Source organism: Heptranchias perlo, unplaced genomic scaffold (genome assembly GCF_035084215.1).
Source record: "Heptranchias perlo isolate sHepPer1 unplaced genomic scaffold, sHepPer1.hap1 HAP1_SCAFFOLD_148, whole genome shotgun sequence".
NCBI classification, from domain to species: Eukaryota; Metazoa; Chordata; class Chondrichthyes; order Hexanchiformes; family Hexanchidae; genus Heptranchias; species Heptranchias perlo.
The window spans coordinates 143819-161739 of record NW_027138733.1 but is presented as its reverse complement, the minus strand read 5'-3'; the positions used below and the strand labels follow the sequence as shown (position 1 = coordinate 161739).

Below are 17921 nucleotides of genomic sequence, written 5' to 3'. Positions count from 1 at the left end.
CCCTCCGACAGTGCAGCACTCCCTCAGTACTGACCCTCCGACAGTGCAGCACTCCCTCAGTACTGACCCTCCGACAGTGCAGCACTCCCTCAGTACTGACCTTCCGACAGTGCTGCACTCCCTCAGTACTGACCCTCCGACAGTGCAGCACTCCCTCACTACTGACCCTCCGACAGTGCAGCACTCACTCAGTACTGACCCTCCGACAGTGCTGCACTCCCTCAGTACCGACCCTCCGACAGTGCAGCACTCCCTCAGTACCGACCCTCCGACAGTGCAGCACTCCCTCAGTACTGACCCTCCGACAGTGCTGCACTCCCTCAGTACTGCACTGTGAGTGTCGGCCTGGATTATGTGCTCGAGTCTCTGGAGTGGGCCTTGTACCCATGACCTTGCCTGTCTGCCTCTATCGGTGTTTATAATTAAATATGAACGTGGGCAATTCAGAGAACGGGAAACAGAGAATAACAGGAGACGGCCCCGAGACTCCTCATCATTCAAACTGGTCGATAGAAAAATCCATCCCCTGATGACAGGGTCACAAGGTCAGTCAGTCATTACCTCAACATCTGGAAACAGCCTCTTAAAACACCGTCCGGTTAGAATCAGGTCTGTGTGCAGCTGCTGACGGACTCACTCCATAAATATCTTGTAATATTTTCATGTACACAGAGTATTTTTATAATTCATTCTGGGGATGTGGGTGTCGTTGGCAAGGCCGGCATTTATTGCCCATCCCTAGTTGCCCCTTGAGAAGGTGGTGATGGGCCTTCTTCTTGAACCGCTGCAGTCCGTGTGGTGAAGGTTCTCCCACAGTGCTGTTCGGTCGGGAGTTCCAGGATTTGGACCCAGTGACGATGAAGGAACGGCCGATATATGTCCAAGTCGGGATGGTGTGTGACTCGGAGGGGAACTTGGAGGTGACGGTGTTCCCATGCACCTGCTGCCCTTGTCCTTCCAGGTGGTGGAGGTGGTGGGTTTGGGAGGTGTTGTTGAAGAAGCCTCATGCAGATGGGACACATGGCAGACATGGTGCGCCAGTGGGGGAGGGAATGGGTGTTTAAGGCGGGGGAGGGAGTGGGTGTTTAAGGTGGGGGAAGGGCTGCCGATCGAACGGACTGCTTTATCCTGGATGGTGTTAAGTTTCTTGATTGTTGCGGCTTCACATGCACTTCCTGTCACGGACATATGCATCGAGCCACATAAGGAGATATTAGGACAGGTGAAGAGGTAGGTTTTAAGGAGCATCTTAAAGGAGGGGAGAGCGGCGGAGAGGTTTCGGGAGGGAATTGCAGAGTTTTGGGCCAAGGCAGCTGAAGGCACGGCCGCCAACGGTGGAGCAATGAAAATCAGGGATGTGCAAGAGGCCAGAATTGGAGGAACGTAGTGGACGAGTAATCCCGAGGCCTGGACTAGTAATCCCAAGGCCTGGACTAGTAATCCCGATGCCTCGACTAGTAATATTGATGTCTGGACTAGTAATTCTGTGAGTCATTGGAGGACGGGAGAGAGAGGGAGGGTACTCATTGGAGGAGGGGGGAGAGAGAGAGGGTACCCATTGGAGGAGGAGAGAGAGGGAGGGTACCCATTGGAGGAGGAGAGAGAGAGAGAGGGTACCCATTGGAGGAGGGGGAGAGAGGGAGGGTACTCATTGGAGGAGGAGAGAGAGAGAGAGGGTACCCATTGGAGGAGGAGAGAGAGAGAGGGTACCCATTGGAGGAGGGGAGAGAGGGAAGGTACCCATTGGAGGAGGGGAGAGAGAGGGTACCCATTGGAGGAGGGGGAGAGAGGGAGGGTACCCATTGGAGGAGGGGAGAGAGAGGGTACCCATTGGAGGAGGGGAGAGAGAGGGTACCCATTGGAGGAGGGGGAGAGAGGGAGGGTACCCATTGGAGGAGGGGAGAGAGAGGGTACCCATTGGAGGAGGGGAGAGAGGGAGGGTACCCATTGGAGGAGGGGAGAGAGGGAGGGTACCCATTGGAGGAGGGGAGAGAGAGGGTACCCATTGGAGGAGGGGGAGAGAGGGAGGGTACCCATTGGAGGAGGGGAGAGAGAGGGTACCCATTGGAGGAGGGGGAGAGAGGGAGGGTACCCATTGGAGGAGGGGGAGAGAGAGAGGGTACCCATTGGAGGAGGGGAGAGAGAGGGTACCCATTGGAGGAGAGGAGAGAGGGAGGGTACCCATTGAGGGGGAGGGGACAGAGAGTATTCCTGATATTGGGATCTGAAGGAACGATTTATCGCTGATAGTTTGACTGAAGCATGAGATTGAGATCAGGCAAAGAAGATAAAAAAAACTCGAAATTATCCTTTTATTCACTTCCTGAACTGTATTTATCAGAAACAATCGATCCCCTAAAATAGTCAAATTGATGAAAAAGTGAGACATCCCCATAATTAATAGCAGGATTTCCATTTGCTGTTGGGGGTTTTGTAAATGAGTCGGTGTAAAAGTCTCCAGGTTTGGAGTCTGATTTATTGTCTCTTTAACCCTCAGACAGTATAAAAGGATGGGGGTGAATTTCTGACCCGTTTTATCCTCTCGCTGCCTCTGTCCTGTCGAGATTACTGGAGAATATTTCAGCTCCTCTCTGGGACACTAAACGCTGCTCATTTTATTCTCTGTCCGATCATTAACCTCCAAACTGAGCAACTCTGCTCTAAAATTAACTGTAACAAAGGAGCTGATTACTTGGTGATGGGGAGTGACCGCAATCTGTGGGATTGTACTTTATGGAGCCACTAACTCCTGTACTTAATAATACCCTAATTAACATAATTAACCAGGGGACTGAACCGTGCAGATAGCGAGAGGTTTAGTTAGTGATAATGACAGGCTGTTACTCACACAACACATTGTAAATCCAAGATAGAAACACTTAAAGCCCTGAAATAAATGTCAAGTGGTGAGTGGATTTGGAGAAGTAACAATGATTCATAAGATGCTCCGTTTACACTCCAGTGTGGCAGGAGCAGTTCCTGTAATATATGATCCGTGTATTGAAATATCTTCCCTTCCCACGTTGATGCAGCTGCACAGAGCAGGAGCCTGTTGTTTCTCTCCCTCCCTGGGCTGTGTGGTGATGTTTAAAAAATCGGAGAGCAAGTTATTATCTTAATGGCGAGCAACTGGAAAGTACTGCAGTACAAAGGGATCTGGGGGTCCTAGTGCAAGAAAATCAAAAAGTTAGTATGCAGGTGCAGCAGGTGATCAAGAAGGCCAACGGAATGTTGGCTTTTATTGCTAGGGGGATAGAATATAAAAACAGGGAGGTATTGCTGCAGTTATATAAGGTATTGGTGAGACCGCACCTGGAATACTGCATACAGTTTTGGTCTCCATACTTAAGAAAAGACATAATTGCTCTCGAGGCAGTACAAAGAAGGTTCACTCGGTTAATCCCGGGGATGAGGGGGCGGACATATGAGGAGAGGTTGAGTAGATTGGGATTCCACGCATTGGAGTTCAGAAGAATGAGAGGCGATCTTATTGAAACATATAAGATTGTGAAGGGGCTTGATCGGGTGGATGCGGTAAGGATATTCCCAAGGATGGGTGAAACTAGAACTAGGGGGCATAATCTTAGAATAAGGGGCTGCTCTTTCAAAACTGAGATGAGGAGAAACTTCTTCACTCAGAGGGTAGTAGGTCTGTGGAATTTGCTGCCCCAGGAAGCTGTGGAAGCTACATCATTAAATAAATTTAAAACAGAAATAGACAGTTTCCTAGAAGTAAAGGGAATTAGGGGTTACGGGGAGCGGGCAGGAAATTGGACATGAATTTAGATTTGAGGTTAGGATCAGATCAGCCATGATCTTATTGAATGGCGGAGCAGGCTCGAGGGGCCGATTGGCCTACTCCTGCTCCTATTTCTTATGTTCTTATGTACTGTTTCAACAACAACTACTTGCATTTATATAGCGCCTTTAATGTAGTAAAACGTCCCAAGGTGCTTCACAGGAGCGTAATCGTAAAAATTTAACATCGAGTCACACAAGGAGATATTAGGACAGGTGACCAAAAGCTTGGTCAAAGAGGTAGGTTTTAAGGAGCGTCTTAAAGGAGGAGAGAGAGGGGGAGAGGTGGAGAGGTTTAGGGAGGGAATTCCAGAGCTTCGGGCCGAGGCAGCTGAAGGCACGGCCGCCAATGGTGGAGCGATTAAAATCGGGGATGCACAAGAGGCCAGAATTGGAGGAGTGCAGAGATCTAAGAGGGTTGTAGGACTGGAGGAGGTTACAGAGATAGGGAGGGGCGAGGTCATGAAGGGATTTGAACATGAGGATGATAATTTTAAAATCGAGGCATTGCTGGACTGGGAGCCAATGTAGGTCAGCGAGCACAGGGGTGATGGGTGAACGGGCGAGTTAGGATACGGGAGGCAGAGTTTTGGATGAGCTGAAGTTTACGGAGGGTGGACGGTGGGAGGCCGGGCAGGAGAGTATTGGAATAGTCGAGCCTGGAGGTGAGAAAGGCATGGATGGTGCAGTGGAACAGTAAACAAGAAACCTGGTCCAGAAATGTGAGAATCAGAGAGAGCTCGAGCGAGTGGTGGAGAGAGACAGTCGCTCAGTCTCTCTCTTCACTCCCGCTGTGGTTTCACACTGAACTCCCACCACTGATTGCCCCTCGAGTTTCCTCACCGTTTACACACTGTCATTCCATAGAATGGTGAGTTGTAGCACTGGGACAAGGGGCTGTTAATTATGTACCGAGGACACGGCAATTCAGGAGCACTTAACATCTGGACAGTGTGATTATTCATGCATACTTTTGACAGCTTTAGGATTCTGTTACTAATGGACACTCGTTTCATTCTAATTAGAGACATTAAAATAATCGATTCCAATATCCAGCTTTAGTCAGTGCCTTTAGAAAGATGCTGTGAGAATTGTAGATTCATTAATAGGAACATAAGAAATAGGAGCAGGAGTAGGCCATTCGGCCCCTCGAGCCTGCTCCGCCATTCAACAAGATCATGGCTGATCTTCTACCTCAATGCCATTTTCCTGCACCATCCCCATATCCCTTGATGCCTTTAATATCGAGAAATCTATCGATCTCTGTTTTGAATGTACTCAATGATTGAAGCCTCTTTGCATCCTCCTCACAACTCACATTCCCACCTAGTTTTGTGTCATCAGCAAACTTGGAAATGTTGCATTTGGTCCCTGCGTCCGAATCATTGATAGAGATTGTGAATAGCTGGGGCCCAAGCACTGATCCCTGCGGTACCCCACTAGTCACAGTCTGCCAACCTGAAAAAGACCCGTTTATTCCTACTCTCTGTTTTCTGTCTGTTAACCAATTCTCAATCAATGCCAATAAATTACCCTCAATTCCATGTGCTCTAACTTTGTTCACCAACCTCCGGTGTGGGACCTTATCGAAAGCCTTCTGAAAATCCAAATACACCACATCCACTGGTTCCCCCTTATCTATTCTACTAGTTACATCCTCAAAGAACTCCAATAGGTTTGTCAAACATGATTTCCCTTTCGGCCTTTCATAAATCCATGTTGACTCTGCCAAATCCTATTATTATTTTCTCAGTGTCCTGTTATCACATCCTTTATAATCGATTCTAGCATTTTCCCTCCTACTGTTGACAGGCTAACAGGTCTGTAGTTCCCTGTTTTCTCTCTCCCTCCTTTCTTAAATAGTGGGGTTACATTTGCCACCCTCCAATCTGCAGGAACCATTCCAGAATCTATAGAATTTTGGAAGATGACAACCAATGCATCCACTATCTCTGTCGCCACCTCTTTCAAAACCCTGGGATGGAGATCATCAGGTCCTTGGGATTTATCGACTTTCAGTCCCATTAATTTCTCTAATACTATTTTTTTACTAATACTAATTTCTTTCAGTTCCTCATTCTCACCAGACCCTTGGATCTCCAGTATTTCTGGGAGGTTTTTTGTGTCTTCTTCCATGAAGAGACACAAAGTATTTGTTTAATTTCTCTGCCATTTCCTTTTTCCCCGTTATAAATTCTCCCCTCTCTGTGTGTAGGGGACCCACATTTGCCTTTGCCAGTCTTTTCCTTTCTACATTCCGATAGAAGCTTTTACAGTCTGTTTGTATGTTTCTCGCTAGTTTACTCTCATATTCTATTTTCCCTCTTTATCAATTTCTTGGTACTCCTTTTCTGAATTCTAAAATGCTCCCAATCCTCAGGCTTACTGCTTTTTCTGGTGTCTTTCTCTGCCTCTTCCTTTGATTTAATACTATCTTTCATTTCTCTTGTTAATCTCTATTATCCAGCTTTAGTCAGTGCCTTTAGAAAGATGCTGTGAGAATTGTAGATTCATTAATCTCGATTCTCTCTGTATACGGCCCCCTCTCCATCTTTCTCACACATTAGTTTTATTGATTGCTGCAACAGCCACTTTCTGAAGATTGCGGTCTAACAGGCGAGCTGTGTGATCATTTGGAAAAGGATGTTGGTCTGATTCTGTGTTGCCGATGTTGGGGAGAGTATCAGTGTGTCCCATCCACAGGATGCACTGCAGCAACTCGCCAAGGCTTCTTCGACAGCACCTCCCAAACCCACCACCTCCACCACCGAGAAGGACAAGGGCAGCAGGTGCATGGGAACACCGTCACCTCCAAGTTCCCCTCCGAGTCACACACCATCCTGACTTATAATCAGAGAATTGTAGAATCTTACAGCACAGGAGGCCATTCAGCCCATCATGCCTGTGCCAGCTCTTTGAAAGAGCTATCAAATTAGTCCCACTCCCCCGCTCTTTCCCCATAGTTCTGCAGATTTTTCCTTTTCAAGTATTTATCGAATTCCCTTTTGAAAGTTATTATTGAATCTGCTTCCACCGCCCTTTCAGGCAGCGCATTCCAGATCAGAACAACTCGCTGCGAAAAAAATTCTCCACATCTCTCCTCTGTTTTTTTGGCCAATTACCTTAAATCTGTGTCCTCTGGTTACCGACCCTCCTGCCACTGGAAACAGTTTCTCCTTATTTACTCAATCAAAACCCTTCATGATTTTGAACACCTCTATTGAATCTCCCCTCAACCTTCTCTACTCTGAGGAGAACAACCCCAGCTTCTCCAGTCTCTCCACATAACTGAAGTCCCTCATCCCTGGTCCCATTCTGGTAAATCTCCTCTGCACCCTCTCCGAGGCCTCGTCTGTCCTTCACCCGACTGTCGGAATCATCAGAGAATCTGGGAACATTGTGATGGGAGAATACGACCCACATAAAAGCTGATGTGTGACCTCTGATTGTCTGCGGGCCGTCGACTCATTCCCGAAACGCACCTTGTGTGAAATATGTGGAGCTGCCGCTGTCTCTGTCGCTGCTTCACTGCGGAAGGACCCTGACCTGAAGTGAGCCCGAGGGAGCCCTGCCATCTCCAACTGCTTCCTCGCAAACCAGCCGCAGATAAAGCATCATTAGGACCACAGGCTGGGCTGTGGTCTGACACCCAGAGCCCAGGATTATGGCCTGATCGGAAATAAGGGATTGTTTTAACAACGGACTGTAAAAAGACAACTGCCCCTCGATCATTCCGCCCGGAAAACTCTCCTCCTTTCTCTCAATAAATGCCGGCCTCGCCAGCGACGCCCACATCCCGAGAATTAATAAACACAAATGATTCTTTCAGAACAACATTCCTGAGAAATTGGCTGATGATAAATTCTGTGATCCAGATATTCCTAATTCTGATACAACAAACTGCACAGTGACGGGGAATCAACCCCAGTGACAGGGAATCACTCCCAGTGACGGGGAATCACCCCCAGTGACGGGGAATCACCCCCAGTGGACAGGGAATCACCCCCAGTGGACAGGGAATCACCCCCAGTGATGGAGAATCACTCCCAGTGAGGATAAGGTGGGATCTTACAGTTGTGCTTCCAATTCCTGTGCAGTTTTACAATTCAGGTCTCAAAATATTTTAGTGGTGTGAAGCTATTTTTAGTTAGACAGAGCGAGCATCATTCCTCGACACTACAGCGATATAATTAACCAGCTGTCTAACTGTCCAGCACAGAGTGCAGTGAGATGGAGCGCGTACAGTTTAATCAAAACTTATCCCTGAGAAAATCAGAGTGGATGGATATTCCTGGATTCCAAGACAGTGTCGAGGGAGCTTTACTCTGTATCTAATCCGTGCTGTACCTGCCCTGGGAGTGTTTGATGGGACAGTGCAGAGGGAGCTTTACTCTGTATCTAACCCATGCTGTACCTGCCCTGGGAGTGTTTGATGGGACAGTGCAGAGGGAGCTTTACTCTGTATCTAATCCGTGCTGTACCTGCCCTGGGAGTGTTTGATGGGACAGTGTAGAGGGAGCTTTACTCTGTATCTAACCCATGCTGTACCTGCCCTGGGTGTGTTTGATGGGACAGTGTAGAGGGAGCTTTACTCTGTATCTAACCCGTGCTGTACCTGCCCTGGGAGTGTTTGATGGGACAGTGTAGAGGGAGCTTTACTCTGTATCTAACCCATGCTGTACCTGCCCTGGGAGTGTTTGATGGGACAGTGTAGATGGGGCCTAACTCTGTATCTAACCCGTGTTGCTCTGTGCCCATTTCCAGGAGAACCCCTACATGTGCAACAACGAGTGTGACGCTCGCACGCCCGAGCTCGCACACCCCCCCGAGCTGATGCTGGATCACGAGGGCCGGATCCCAAACACCTTTTGGCAAAGCGTCTCCTGGAGGAGTTTCCCCGAGCCCCTCCTGGTCAATATCACCCTGTCCTGGGGCAAGACCATCGAGCTGACCGAGGATATCGTCATCACCTTCGAGTCGGGCCGGCCGGAGCAGATGGTCCTGGAGAAATCTCTGGACCACGGCCGGACGTGGCAGCCCTACCAGTTCTACGCTGCCGACTGCCTCAACTCCTTCGGGATGGAGCGGAGAACGGTCCGGGATCTGAGCCCAGCCTCGGTGCTGGACATCATCTGCACGGAGGAGTACTCCAGGGGCTACGTGTGGAAGGTGGACAAGACGGTCCGCTTCGAGATCAGGGAGCGGTTCGCCCTGTTCGGGGGGCCCCTTCTCCGCAACATGGCCTCGCTCTACGGCCAGCTGGACACCACCAAGGACCTGAGGGACTTCTTCACCCTGACCGACCTGCGGGTCAGGCTGCTCCGGCCGGCCACCGGGGCCACCAGCGTCGACCAGCTCAACCTCTCCAAATACTTCTACGCCATCTCCAACGTGGAGATTCACGGACGGTGAGAGCTCCTCGTCACCTCTGCTCAGGGTCACTGATCCCACACTTCACATCCAGGGGGCGCTGTATCAGGGCAAACATCTGGGGTACGGTCCATTAGGGCAAACATCTGGGGGACAGTCCATCAGGGCAAACATCTGGGGGACGGTCTATCAGGGCCAACATCTGGGGGAAAGGTCTACCAGGGCAAACATCTGGGGGATAATCTCCCAGGGCAAACATCTGGGGGACGGTCTGTCTGGGCCAACATCTGGAGGGAACTCTATCAACAACAACAACTTGCAATTATATAGCCCCTTTAACAGAGTAAAACGTCCCAAGGTGCTTCACAGGAGCGATTATCAAACAAAAATTTGATACCGAGCCACATGAGATATTCGGACAGGAGACTAAAAGCTTGTTCGAAGAGGTAGGTTTTAAGGAGCGTCTCAAAGGAGGAGAGAGAGGTGGAGAGGGGGAGAGGTTTAGGGAGGGAATTCCAGAGCTTAGCTCCCAGGCAGCTGAAGGCACGGCTGCCAATGGTGGAGTGATTAAAATTGGGGATGCGTAAGAGGCCAGAATTGGAGAGATCTCGGAGGGTTGTCGGGCTGGAGGAGGTTACAGAGATAGGGAGGGGGCGAGGCCATGGAGGGATTTGAAAACAAGGATGAGAATTTTAAAATCGAGGCGTTGCCAATGTAGGTCAGTGAGCACAGGGGTGATGGGAGAACGGGACTTGGTGTGAGTTAGGATACGGGCAGCAGAGTTAGCCTCAGACTGTGGCCGGGGAGAGGGATGGAGTCGGTGTCTAGGGAACGGAGTTTGAGGCGGGGACTGAAGACAATGGCTTCGGTCTTTCCAATATTTATTTGGAGGAAATTTCTGCTCCTCCAGTACTGGCTGTTGGAAAAGCAGCGTGACAAATCAGAGAGAGTGGAGGGGTCGAGAGAGGTGGGGGTGAGGTAGAGCTGGGTGTCGTCAGTGTACATGTGGAACCTGACGTTGTGTTTTCAGATGATGTCAACGGGAGGCAGCCTGTAGATGAGAAATTCTACACTCAGCATCTGGGAGACTCACTCGAGCTTTTAGTCCAGGAGAATCTTCAGACACTAATTCGAGAACAGGAACAGGAAAATGTTTACGCTGAGGTTAATTTGCCTCCAAGGAACTGTCTGGGTTTCTGCTTAGTTCAGCAAAAAGTGCCGAGAACAGCAAATGTGCTGAATGTGTGAGGACCAATCTGCAGATTTTGAAGCTTCACCTTCCCAGTGAGTTAAACAGCGGCCCGATGCTGTTAGCACAGAATCCCCGAGACCAGCGATCTCACACTTTACAACACAGAAACCCTCACAACACACTGGGCCTTTCCACATCGTATTTACTAAAGGGAAATCTTCATCACACTCACTGTTAATGTCAGCGATGCGATTGTGTCCTTTAGAACATTAAAATATATATTTCACAAGGAGGTGATCCCAGACCGACCTTCCCCAGAAACTGTAAACTCCCATCACAGCGACTAAACCCTCTTCAATGTGATAATGACCAAATAATCTGTTTTATGATATTGGTTGGTGGATAAACATTGGTCAGGACTCCGGGGAGAACTCCCCCACTCTTCTTTGAATTCTCATCCAAAAGACAGCACTTCCGACAGTGCAGCACTCCCTCAGTACTGACCCTCTGACAGCGCAGCACTCCCTCAGTACTGACCCTCCGACAGCGCAGCACTCCCTCAGTACTGACCCTCCGACAGCGCAGCACTCCCTCAGTACTGACCCTCCGACAGTGCAGCACTCCCTCAGTTTGCTTGAGTTCTTCGAGGATATAACGTATAGGGTGGATAAAGGGGAACCAGTGGACGTAGTGTATTTAGACTTCCAGAAGGCATTCGACAAGGTGCCACATAAAAGATTATTACTTAAGATAAAAAATCACGGGATTGGGGGTAATATTCTGGCATGGGTGGAGGATTGGTTATCAAACAGGAAGCAGAGAGTTGGGATAAATGGTTCATTTTCGGACTGGCAACCAGTAACCAGTGGTGTTCCACAGGGGTCGGTGCTGGGTCCCCAACTCTTTACAATCTATATTAACGATTTGGAGGAGGGGACCGAGTGCAACATATCAAAATTTGCAGATGATACAAAGATGGGAGGGAAAGTAGAGAGTGAGGAGGACATAAAAAACCTGCAAGGGGATATAGACAGGCTGGGTGAGTGGGCGGAGATTTGGCAGATGCAATATAATATTGGAAAATGTGAGGTTATGCACTTTGGCAGGAAAAATCAGAGAGCAAGTTATTTTCTTAATGGCGAGAGACTGGAAAGTACTGCAGTACAAAGGGATCTGGGGGTCCTAGTGCAAGAAAATCAAAAAGTTGGTATGCAGGTGCAGCAGGTGATCAAGAAAGCCAACGGAATGTTGGCTTTTATTGCTAGGGGGATAGAATATAAAAACAAGGAGGTATTGCTGCAGTTATATAAGGTATTGGTGAGACCGCACCTGGAATACTGCATACAGTTTTGGTCTCCATACTTAAGAAAAGACATACTTGCTCTCGAGGCAGTACAAAGAAGGTTCACTCGGTTAATCCCGGGGATGAGGGGGCGGACATATGAGGAGAGGTTGAGTAGATTGGGACTCTACTCATTGGAGTTCAGAAGAATGAGAGGCGATCTTATTGAAACATATAAGATTGTGAAGGGTCTTGATCGGGTGGATGCAGTAAGGATGTTCCCAAAGATGGGTGAAACTAGAACTAGGGGGCATAATCTTAGAATAAGGGGCTGCTCTTTCAAAACTGAGATGAGGAGAAACTTCTTCACTCAGAGGGTGGTCGGCCTGTGGAATTTGCTGCCCCAGGAAGCTGTGGAAGCTACATCATTAGATAAATTTAAAACAGAAATAGACAGTTTCCTAGAAGTAAAGGGAATTAGGGGTTATGGGGAGCGGGCAGGAAATTGGACATGAAGCTGAGTTCGGATCGGTCAATGCCCTGTGGGTGGCGGAGAGGGCCCAGGGGCTATGTGGCCGGGTCCTGCTCCGACTTCTTGTGTTCTTTAGATTTGTGGTTGGGATCAGATCAGCCATGATCTTATTGAATGGCGGAGCAGGCTCGAGGGGCCGATTGGCCTACTCCTGCTCCAATTTCTTATGTTCTTATGTTCTTATGTTCTTATGACCCTCCGACAGTGCAGCACTCCCTCAGTACTGACCCTCCGACAGTGCAGCACTCCCTCAGTACTGACCCTCCGACAGTGCAGCACTCCCTCAGTACTGACCCTCCGACAGTGCAGCACTCCCTCAGTACTGACCCTCCGACAGTGCAGCACTCCCTCAGGACTGACCCTCCGACAGTGCAGCACTCCCTCAGTACTGACCCTCTGACAGTGCAACATTCCCATAGTACTGACACCGAGGAGTGCCAGCCTGGATTATGTGCTCAAATCTCTTGTGATCTTTCGACTCAGAGGCGAGATCTCATTATCACATTGCTGTTTGTGGGATCTTGCTGTGCGCAAATTGGCTGCTGTGTTTCCTGCATTGCAACAGTGACTACATTTCAAATTTACTTCATTGGCTGTAAAGCACTTTGGGACGTCCTGAGGTGGTGAAAGGCACTGGAGAAATGGGAGTTCTTTCTCTTTTTAGGGTTGACCCATGTTCCTGGTCTCTGCTGCTCCAGTCAGTGGGAATTGTCCTGTGCTGGGAATTGTCCTGTGCTGGGAATTGTCCTGTGCTGGGAATTGTCCTGTGCTGGGAATTGTCCTGTGCTGGGAATTGCAATGACCTTTAACTGGGATCCAGGACCTTCCTGTGATGGAGACACCAGGAACCTAAGCTGGTAAAGGGAGAGCTGAGCCCCGGAGCAGAGAGTCCGGTGTGTAACGGAGCTGCTCGGGGTCATTTTAAACCAGCTTGTCCCCTTGTTTTTTTGCCAGGTGTAAGTGCAATCTTCACGCCAACAACTGTGTCCTGGAGAAGGGGAAGCTGAGTTGCGAGTGTGAGCACAACACGACGGGGCCGGACTGCGGGAGATGCAAGAAAGGCTTTCAAGGCCGGCCGTGGAGAGCCGGCTCGTACCTCCCGATCCCCAAAGGGACGGCCAATATCTGTGAGTAACGAGGGCTTCTCTGGCCCCGCCTGATACCGGCGGCACCTTGGGTTTCGGTTCAGATTTCATTCTAATTCCAACTCCCGGCAATGCACCGATTCCAAAATAGAAGCAAATGGATGTTTGTGAATGAATTAATGTGTAAACAGAGACTCAGAGCGGGAGATTGGACAGAGACAGAGAACAGGAATAAGGACTGACTCCAGGGGGAGGGGACCACGAGGGGGAGGGGAAGGGGGTCAGGAGGGGGGAGAAGGGGGTTCAGGAGGAGGGAGAAGGGGGTTCAGGAGGGGCAGAAGGGGTTCAGGAGAGGGGAGAAGAGGGTTCAGGAGGGGGGAGAAGGGGTTCAGGAGGGGGGAAGAGGTTCAGGAGGGGGGAGAAGGGGTTCAGGAGGGGGGAGAAGGGGTTCCGGAGGGGGGAGAAGAGGGTTCCGGAGGGGGGAGAAGGGGTTCAGGAGTGTGGAGAACGGGGTCAGGAGGGGGGAGAAGGGGTTCAGGAGGGGGGAGAAGGGGTTCAGGAGGGGGGAGAAGGGGTTCAGGAGGGGGGAAGAGGTTCAGGAGGGGGGAGAAGGGGTTCAGGAGGGGGGAGAAGGGGTTCCGGAGGGGGGAGAAGAGGGTTCCGGAGGGGGGAGAAGGGGTTCAGGAGGGGGGAGAAGGGGGTGCAGGAGGGGGGAGAAGGGGGTGCAGGAGGGGGGAGAAGGGGGTGCAGGAGGGGGGAGAAGGGGGTTCAGGAGGGGCAGAAGGGGTTCAGGAGAGGGGAGAAGAGGGTTCAGGAGAGGGGAGAAGAGGGTTCAGGAGGGGGGAGAAGGGGGTCAGGAGGAGGGAGAAGAGGGTTCAGGAGGGGGAGAAGGGGTTCAGGAGGGGGAGAAGGGGTTCAGGAGAGAGGAGAAGAGGGTTCAGGAGAGGGGAGAAGAGGGTTCAGGAGGGGGGAGAAGGGGGTCAGGAGGGGGGAGAAGAGGGTTCAGGAGGGGGGAGAAGAGGGTTCAGGAGGGGGGAGATAGTCGGTCCCCAGGGTGTGAATTTCCCCCCCGGCCCCTTTCTCTGCCGGTTTCCCTGATTCCAGGAGCCGGTTGAACGGAGGCGGCGATGGCGGCCCCATCGAGAGCCCAGGCCACACTGCACTCTGGGAGATTGAGTCCCATGACCCCCGTGACCCCGGGGGGCCGTGTGACCCCGTGAGGTGGGGCTCAGTCTGTGATTGTGACTCCTGGATTATCCCCAAACCCCCTCCCCAACCGACAACCCCTCCCCCCAAACCCCCTTCCCAACCAACAACCCCTCCCCCCCAAACCCCCTCCCCAACCGACAACCCCTCCCCCCCAAACCCCCACCCCAACCGACAACCCCTCCCCCCCAAACCCCCTCCCCAACCGACAACCCCTCCCCCCAAACCCCCTTCCCAACCAACAACCCCTCCCCCCCAAACCCCCTCCCCAACCGACAACCCCTCCCCCCCAAACCCCCACCCCAACCGACAACCCCTCCCCCCCAAACCCCCACCCCAACCGACAACCCCTCCCCCCCAAACCCCCACCCCAACCGACAACCCCTCCCCCCAAACCCCCTCCCCAACCGACAACCCCTCCCCCCCCCAAACCCCCTCCCCAACCGACAACCCCTCCCCCCCAAACCCCCTCCCCAACCGACAACCCCTCCCCCAAACCCTCTCCCCAGCTGATAACCCCTCCCCCAACCCAACCCTTCTTCCTCCCCCAACCCCTTCAATCACCCTCCCTTTTCTCTCCTCTCCCCTCCCCTCCTCTTCCAATCTCCAATCCACCTCCATTCCCCCTCCCCCTTCACCCCACCTCCTCCCCGTCTCCCCTCCTCCCCCTCTCTCCTTTGCGTTCCCCTCTCCTTTCACCTCCCTCTCAAATCTCTACTCCACCTCCAATACCCCTCCACCTTCACTCCACCTCCGCTCCCCTTCCCCCTTTCCCCTCCTCCCCCTCTCTGGTCTCCCCTTCCCACTCCTTTCCCCTCCCTCTCCAATCTCTACTCCACCTCCAATACCCCTCCCCCTCCACTCCCACCCAACTCCCCCTCCTCTCCCCTCCCCCTCCTCTCCCCTCCCCCTCCCTTCACTCTGAAGAAATCTCCTTTCACTGTAATGTGTTTACGTTGCGTTCTGACACATTGTTCCACTAAAATACTTTATAATCCGTGTTCGACACAAACACCTGAACTCAGGCCCTGATTTTTGTTTCCGTTTCCCTCTCCAGGCCTCCCGAACACCGTCACCAGTGACCGTAAGTAGGACCTACGCTCTCTGACCTGCGACCTGCTGACCCAGAGCCCATTTCTGTATCTGGAACGAACCGTCCCCTCGACCCCCGCCTCGTGTCCCACTGACCGTGGAACAGGTGTAGGTGTGAACAGGGAGTGAGTGTGGAACAGGTGTAGGTGTGAACAGAGACTGAGTGTGGAACAGGTGTAGGTGTGAACAGGGACTGAGTGTGGAACAGGTGTAGGTGTGAACAGGGAGTGAGTGTGGAACAGGTGTAGGTGGGAACAGGGAGTGAGTGTGGAACAGGTGTCGGTGTGAACAGGGACTGAGTGTGGAACAGGTGTAGGTGTGAACAGGGATTGAGTGTGGAACAGGTGCAGGTGTGAACAGGGAGTGAGTGTGGAACAGGTGTAGGTGTGAACAGGGACTGAGTGTGGAACAGGTGTAGGTGAATAGAGACTGAGTGTGGAACAGGTGTAGGTGGGAACAGGGACTGAGTGTGGAACAGGTGTAGGTGTGAACAGGGACTGAGTGTGGAACAGGTGTAGGTGGGAACAGGGAGTGAGTGTGGAACAGGTGTAGGTGGGAACAGGTACTGAGTGTGGAACAGGTGTAGGTGGGAACAGGGAGTGAGTGTGGAACAGGTGTAGGTGTGAACAGGGAGTGAGTGTGGAACAGGTGCAGGTGTGAACAGGGACTGAGTGTGGAACAGGTGTAGGTGTGAACAGGGAGTGAGTGTGGAACAGGTGTAGGTGTGAACAGGGACTGAGTGTGGAACAGGTGTAGATATGAAGAGGGAGTGAGTGTGGAACAGGTGTAGGTGTGAACAGGGACTGAGTGTAGAACAGGTGTAGATGTGAACAGGGACTGAGTGTGGAACAGGTGTAGGTGTGAACAGGGACTGAGTGTGGAACAGGTGTAGGTGTGAACAGGGACTGAGTGTGGAACAGGTGTAGGTGAATAGAGACTGAGTGTGGAACAGGTGTAGGTGTGAACAGGGACTGAGTGTGGAACAGGTGTAGGTGAATAGAGACTGAGTGTGGAACAGGTGTAGGTGTGAACAGGGAGTGAGTGTGGAACAGGTGTAGGTGTGAACAGGGACTGAGTGTGGAACAGGTGCAGGTGTGAACAGGGACTGAGTGTGGAACAGGTGTAGGTGTGAACAGGGACTGAGTGTGGAACAGGTGTAGGTGAATAGAGACTGAGTGTGGAACAGGTGTAGGTGTGAACAGGGACTGAGTGTAGAACAGGTGTAGATGTGAACAGGGACTGAGTGTGGAACAGGTGTAGGTGTGAACAGGGACTGAGTGTGGAACAGGTGTAGGTGTGAACAGGGACTGAGTGTGGAACAGGTGCAGGTGTGAACAGGGAGTGAGTGTGGAACAGGTGTAGGTGTGAACAGGGACTGAGTGTGGAACAGGTGTAGGTGTGAACAGGGACTGAGTGTGGAACAGGTGTAGGTGTGAACAGGGACTGAGTGTGGAACAGGTGTAGGTGAATAGAGACTGAGTGTGGAACAGGTGTAGGTGTGAACAGGGGCTGAGTGTGGAACAGGTGTAGGTGTGAACAGGGACTGAATGTGGAACAGGTGTAGGTGTGAACAGGGACTGAGTGTGGAACAGGTGTAGGTGAATAGAGACTGAGTGTGGAACAGGTGTAGGTGTGAACAGGGGCTGAGTGTGGAACAGGTGTAGGTGAATAGAGACTGAGTGTGGAACAGGTGTAGGTGTGAACAGGGAGTGAGTGTGGAACAGGTGTAGGTAAATAGAGAATGAGTGTGGAACAGGTGCAGGTGTGAACAGGGACTGAGTGTGGAACAGGTGTAGGTGTGAACAGGGACTGAGTGTGGAACAGGTGCAGGTGTGAGCAGGGAGTGAGTGTGGAACAGGTGTGGGTGTGAACAGGGACTGAGTGTGGAACAGGTGTGGGTGTGAACAGGGACTGAGTGTGGAACAGGTGTAGGTGTGAACAGGGAGTGAGTGTGGAACAGGTGTGGGTGTGAACAGGGACTGAGTGTGGAACAGGTGTAGGTGTGAACAGGGACTGAGTGTGGAACAGGTGCAGGTGTGAACAGGGACTGAGTGTGGAACAGGTGTAGGTGTGAACAGGGACTGAGTGTGGAACAGGTGTAGGTGAATAGAGACTGAGTGTGGAACAGGTGTAGGTGTGAACAGGGACTGAGTGTGGAACAGGTGTAGGTGTGAACAGGGAATGAGTGTGGAACAGGTGTAGGTGTGAACAGGGAGTGAGTGTGGAACAGGTGTAGGTGAATAGAGACTGAGTGTGGAACAGGTGCAGGTGTGAACAGGGACTGAGTGTGGAACAGGTGTAGGTGTGAACAGGGACTGAGTGTGGAACAGGTGTAGGTGTGAACAGGGAGTGAGTGTGGAACAG

At 51.4% G+C, this 17921-nt stretch overlaps 1 protein-coding gene across 1 annotated transcript in view; it reads left to right on the top strand.

The window, feature by feature from the left end:
- The first annotated feature begins 478 nt into the window (after nt 1-478).
- LOC137309132 (netrin-G1-like) overlaps nt 479-17921 on the top strand; it is a 34303-nt gene continuing 16860 nt past the window's right edge. The window contains exons 1-4 of the mRNA XM_067977425.1: nt 479-545; nt 8563-9206; nt 13129-13301; nt 15523-15549. Coding sequence (XP_067833526.1) covers nt 8575-9206; nt 13129-13301; nt 15523-15549 — 832 coding nt within the window. The 5' untranslated portion in view covers nt 479-545; nt 8563-8574. The remainder of the gene's footprint in view (nt 546-8562; nt 9207-13128; nt 13302-15522; nt 15550-17921) is intronic.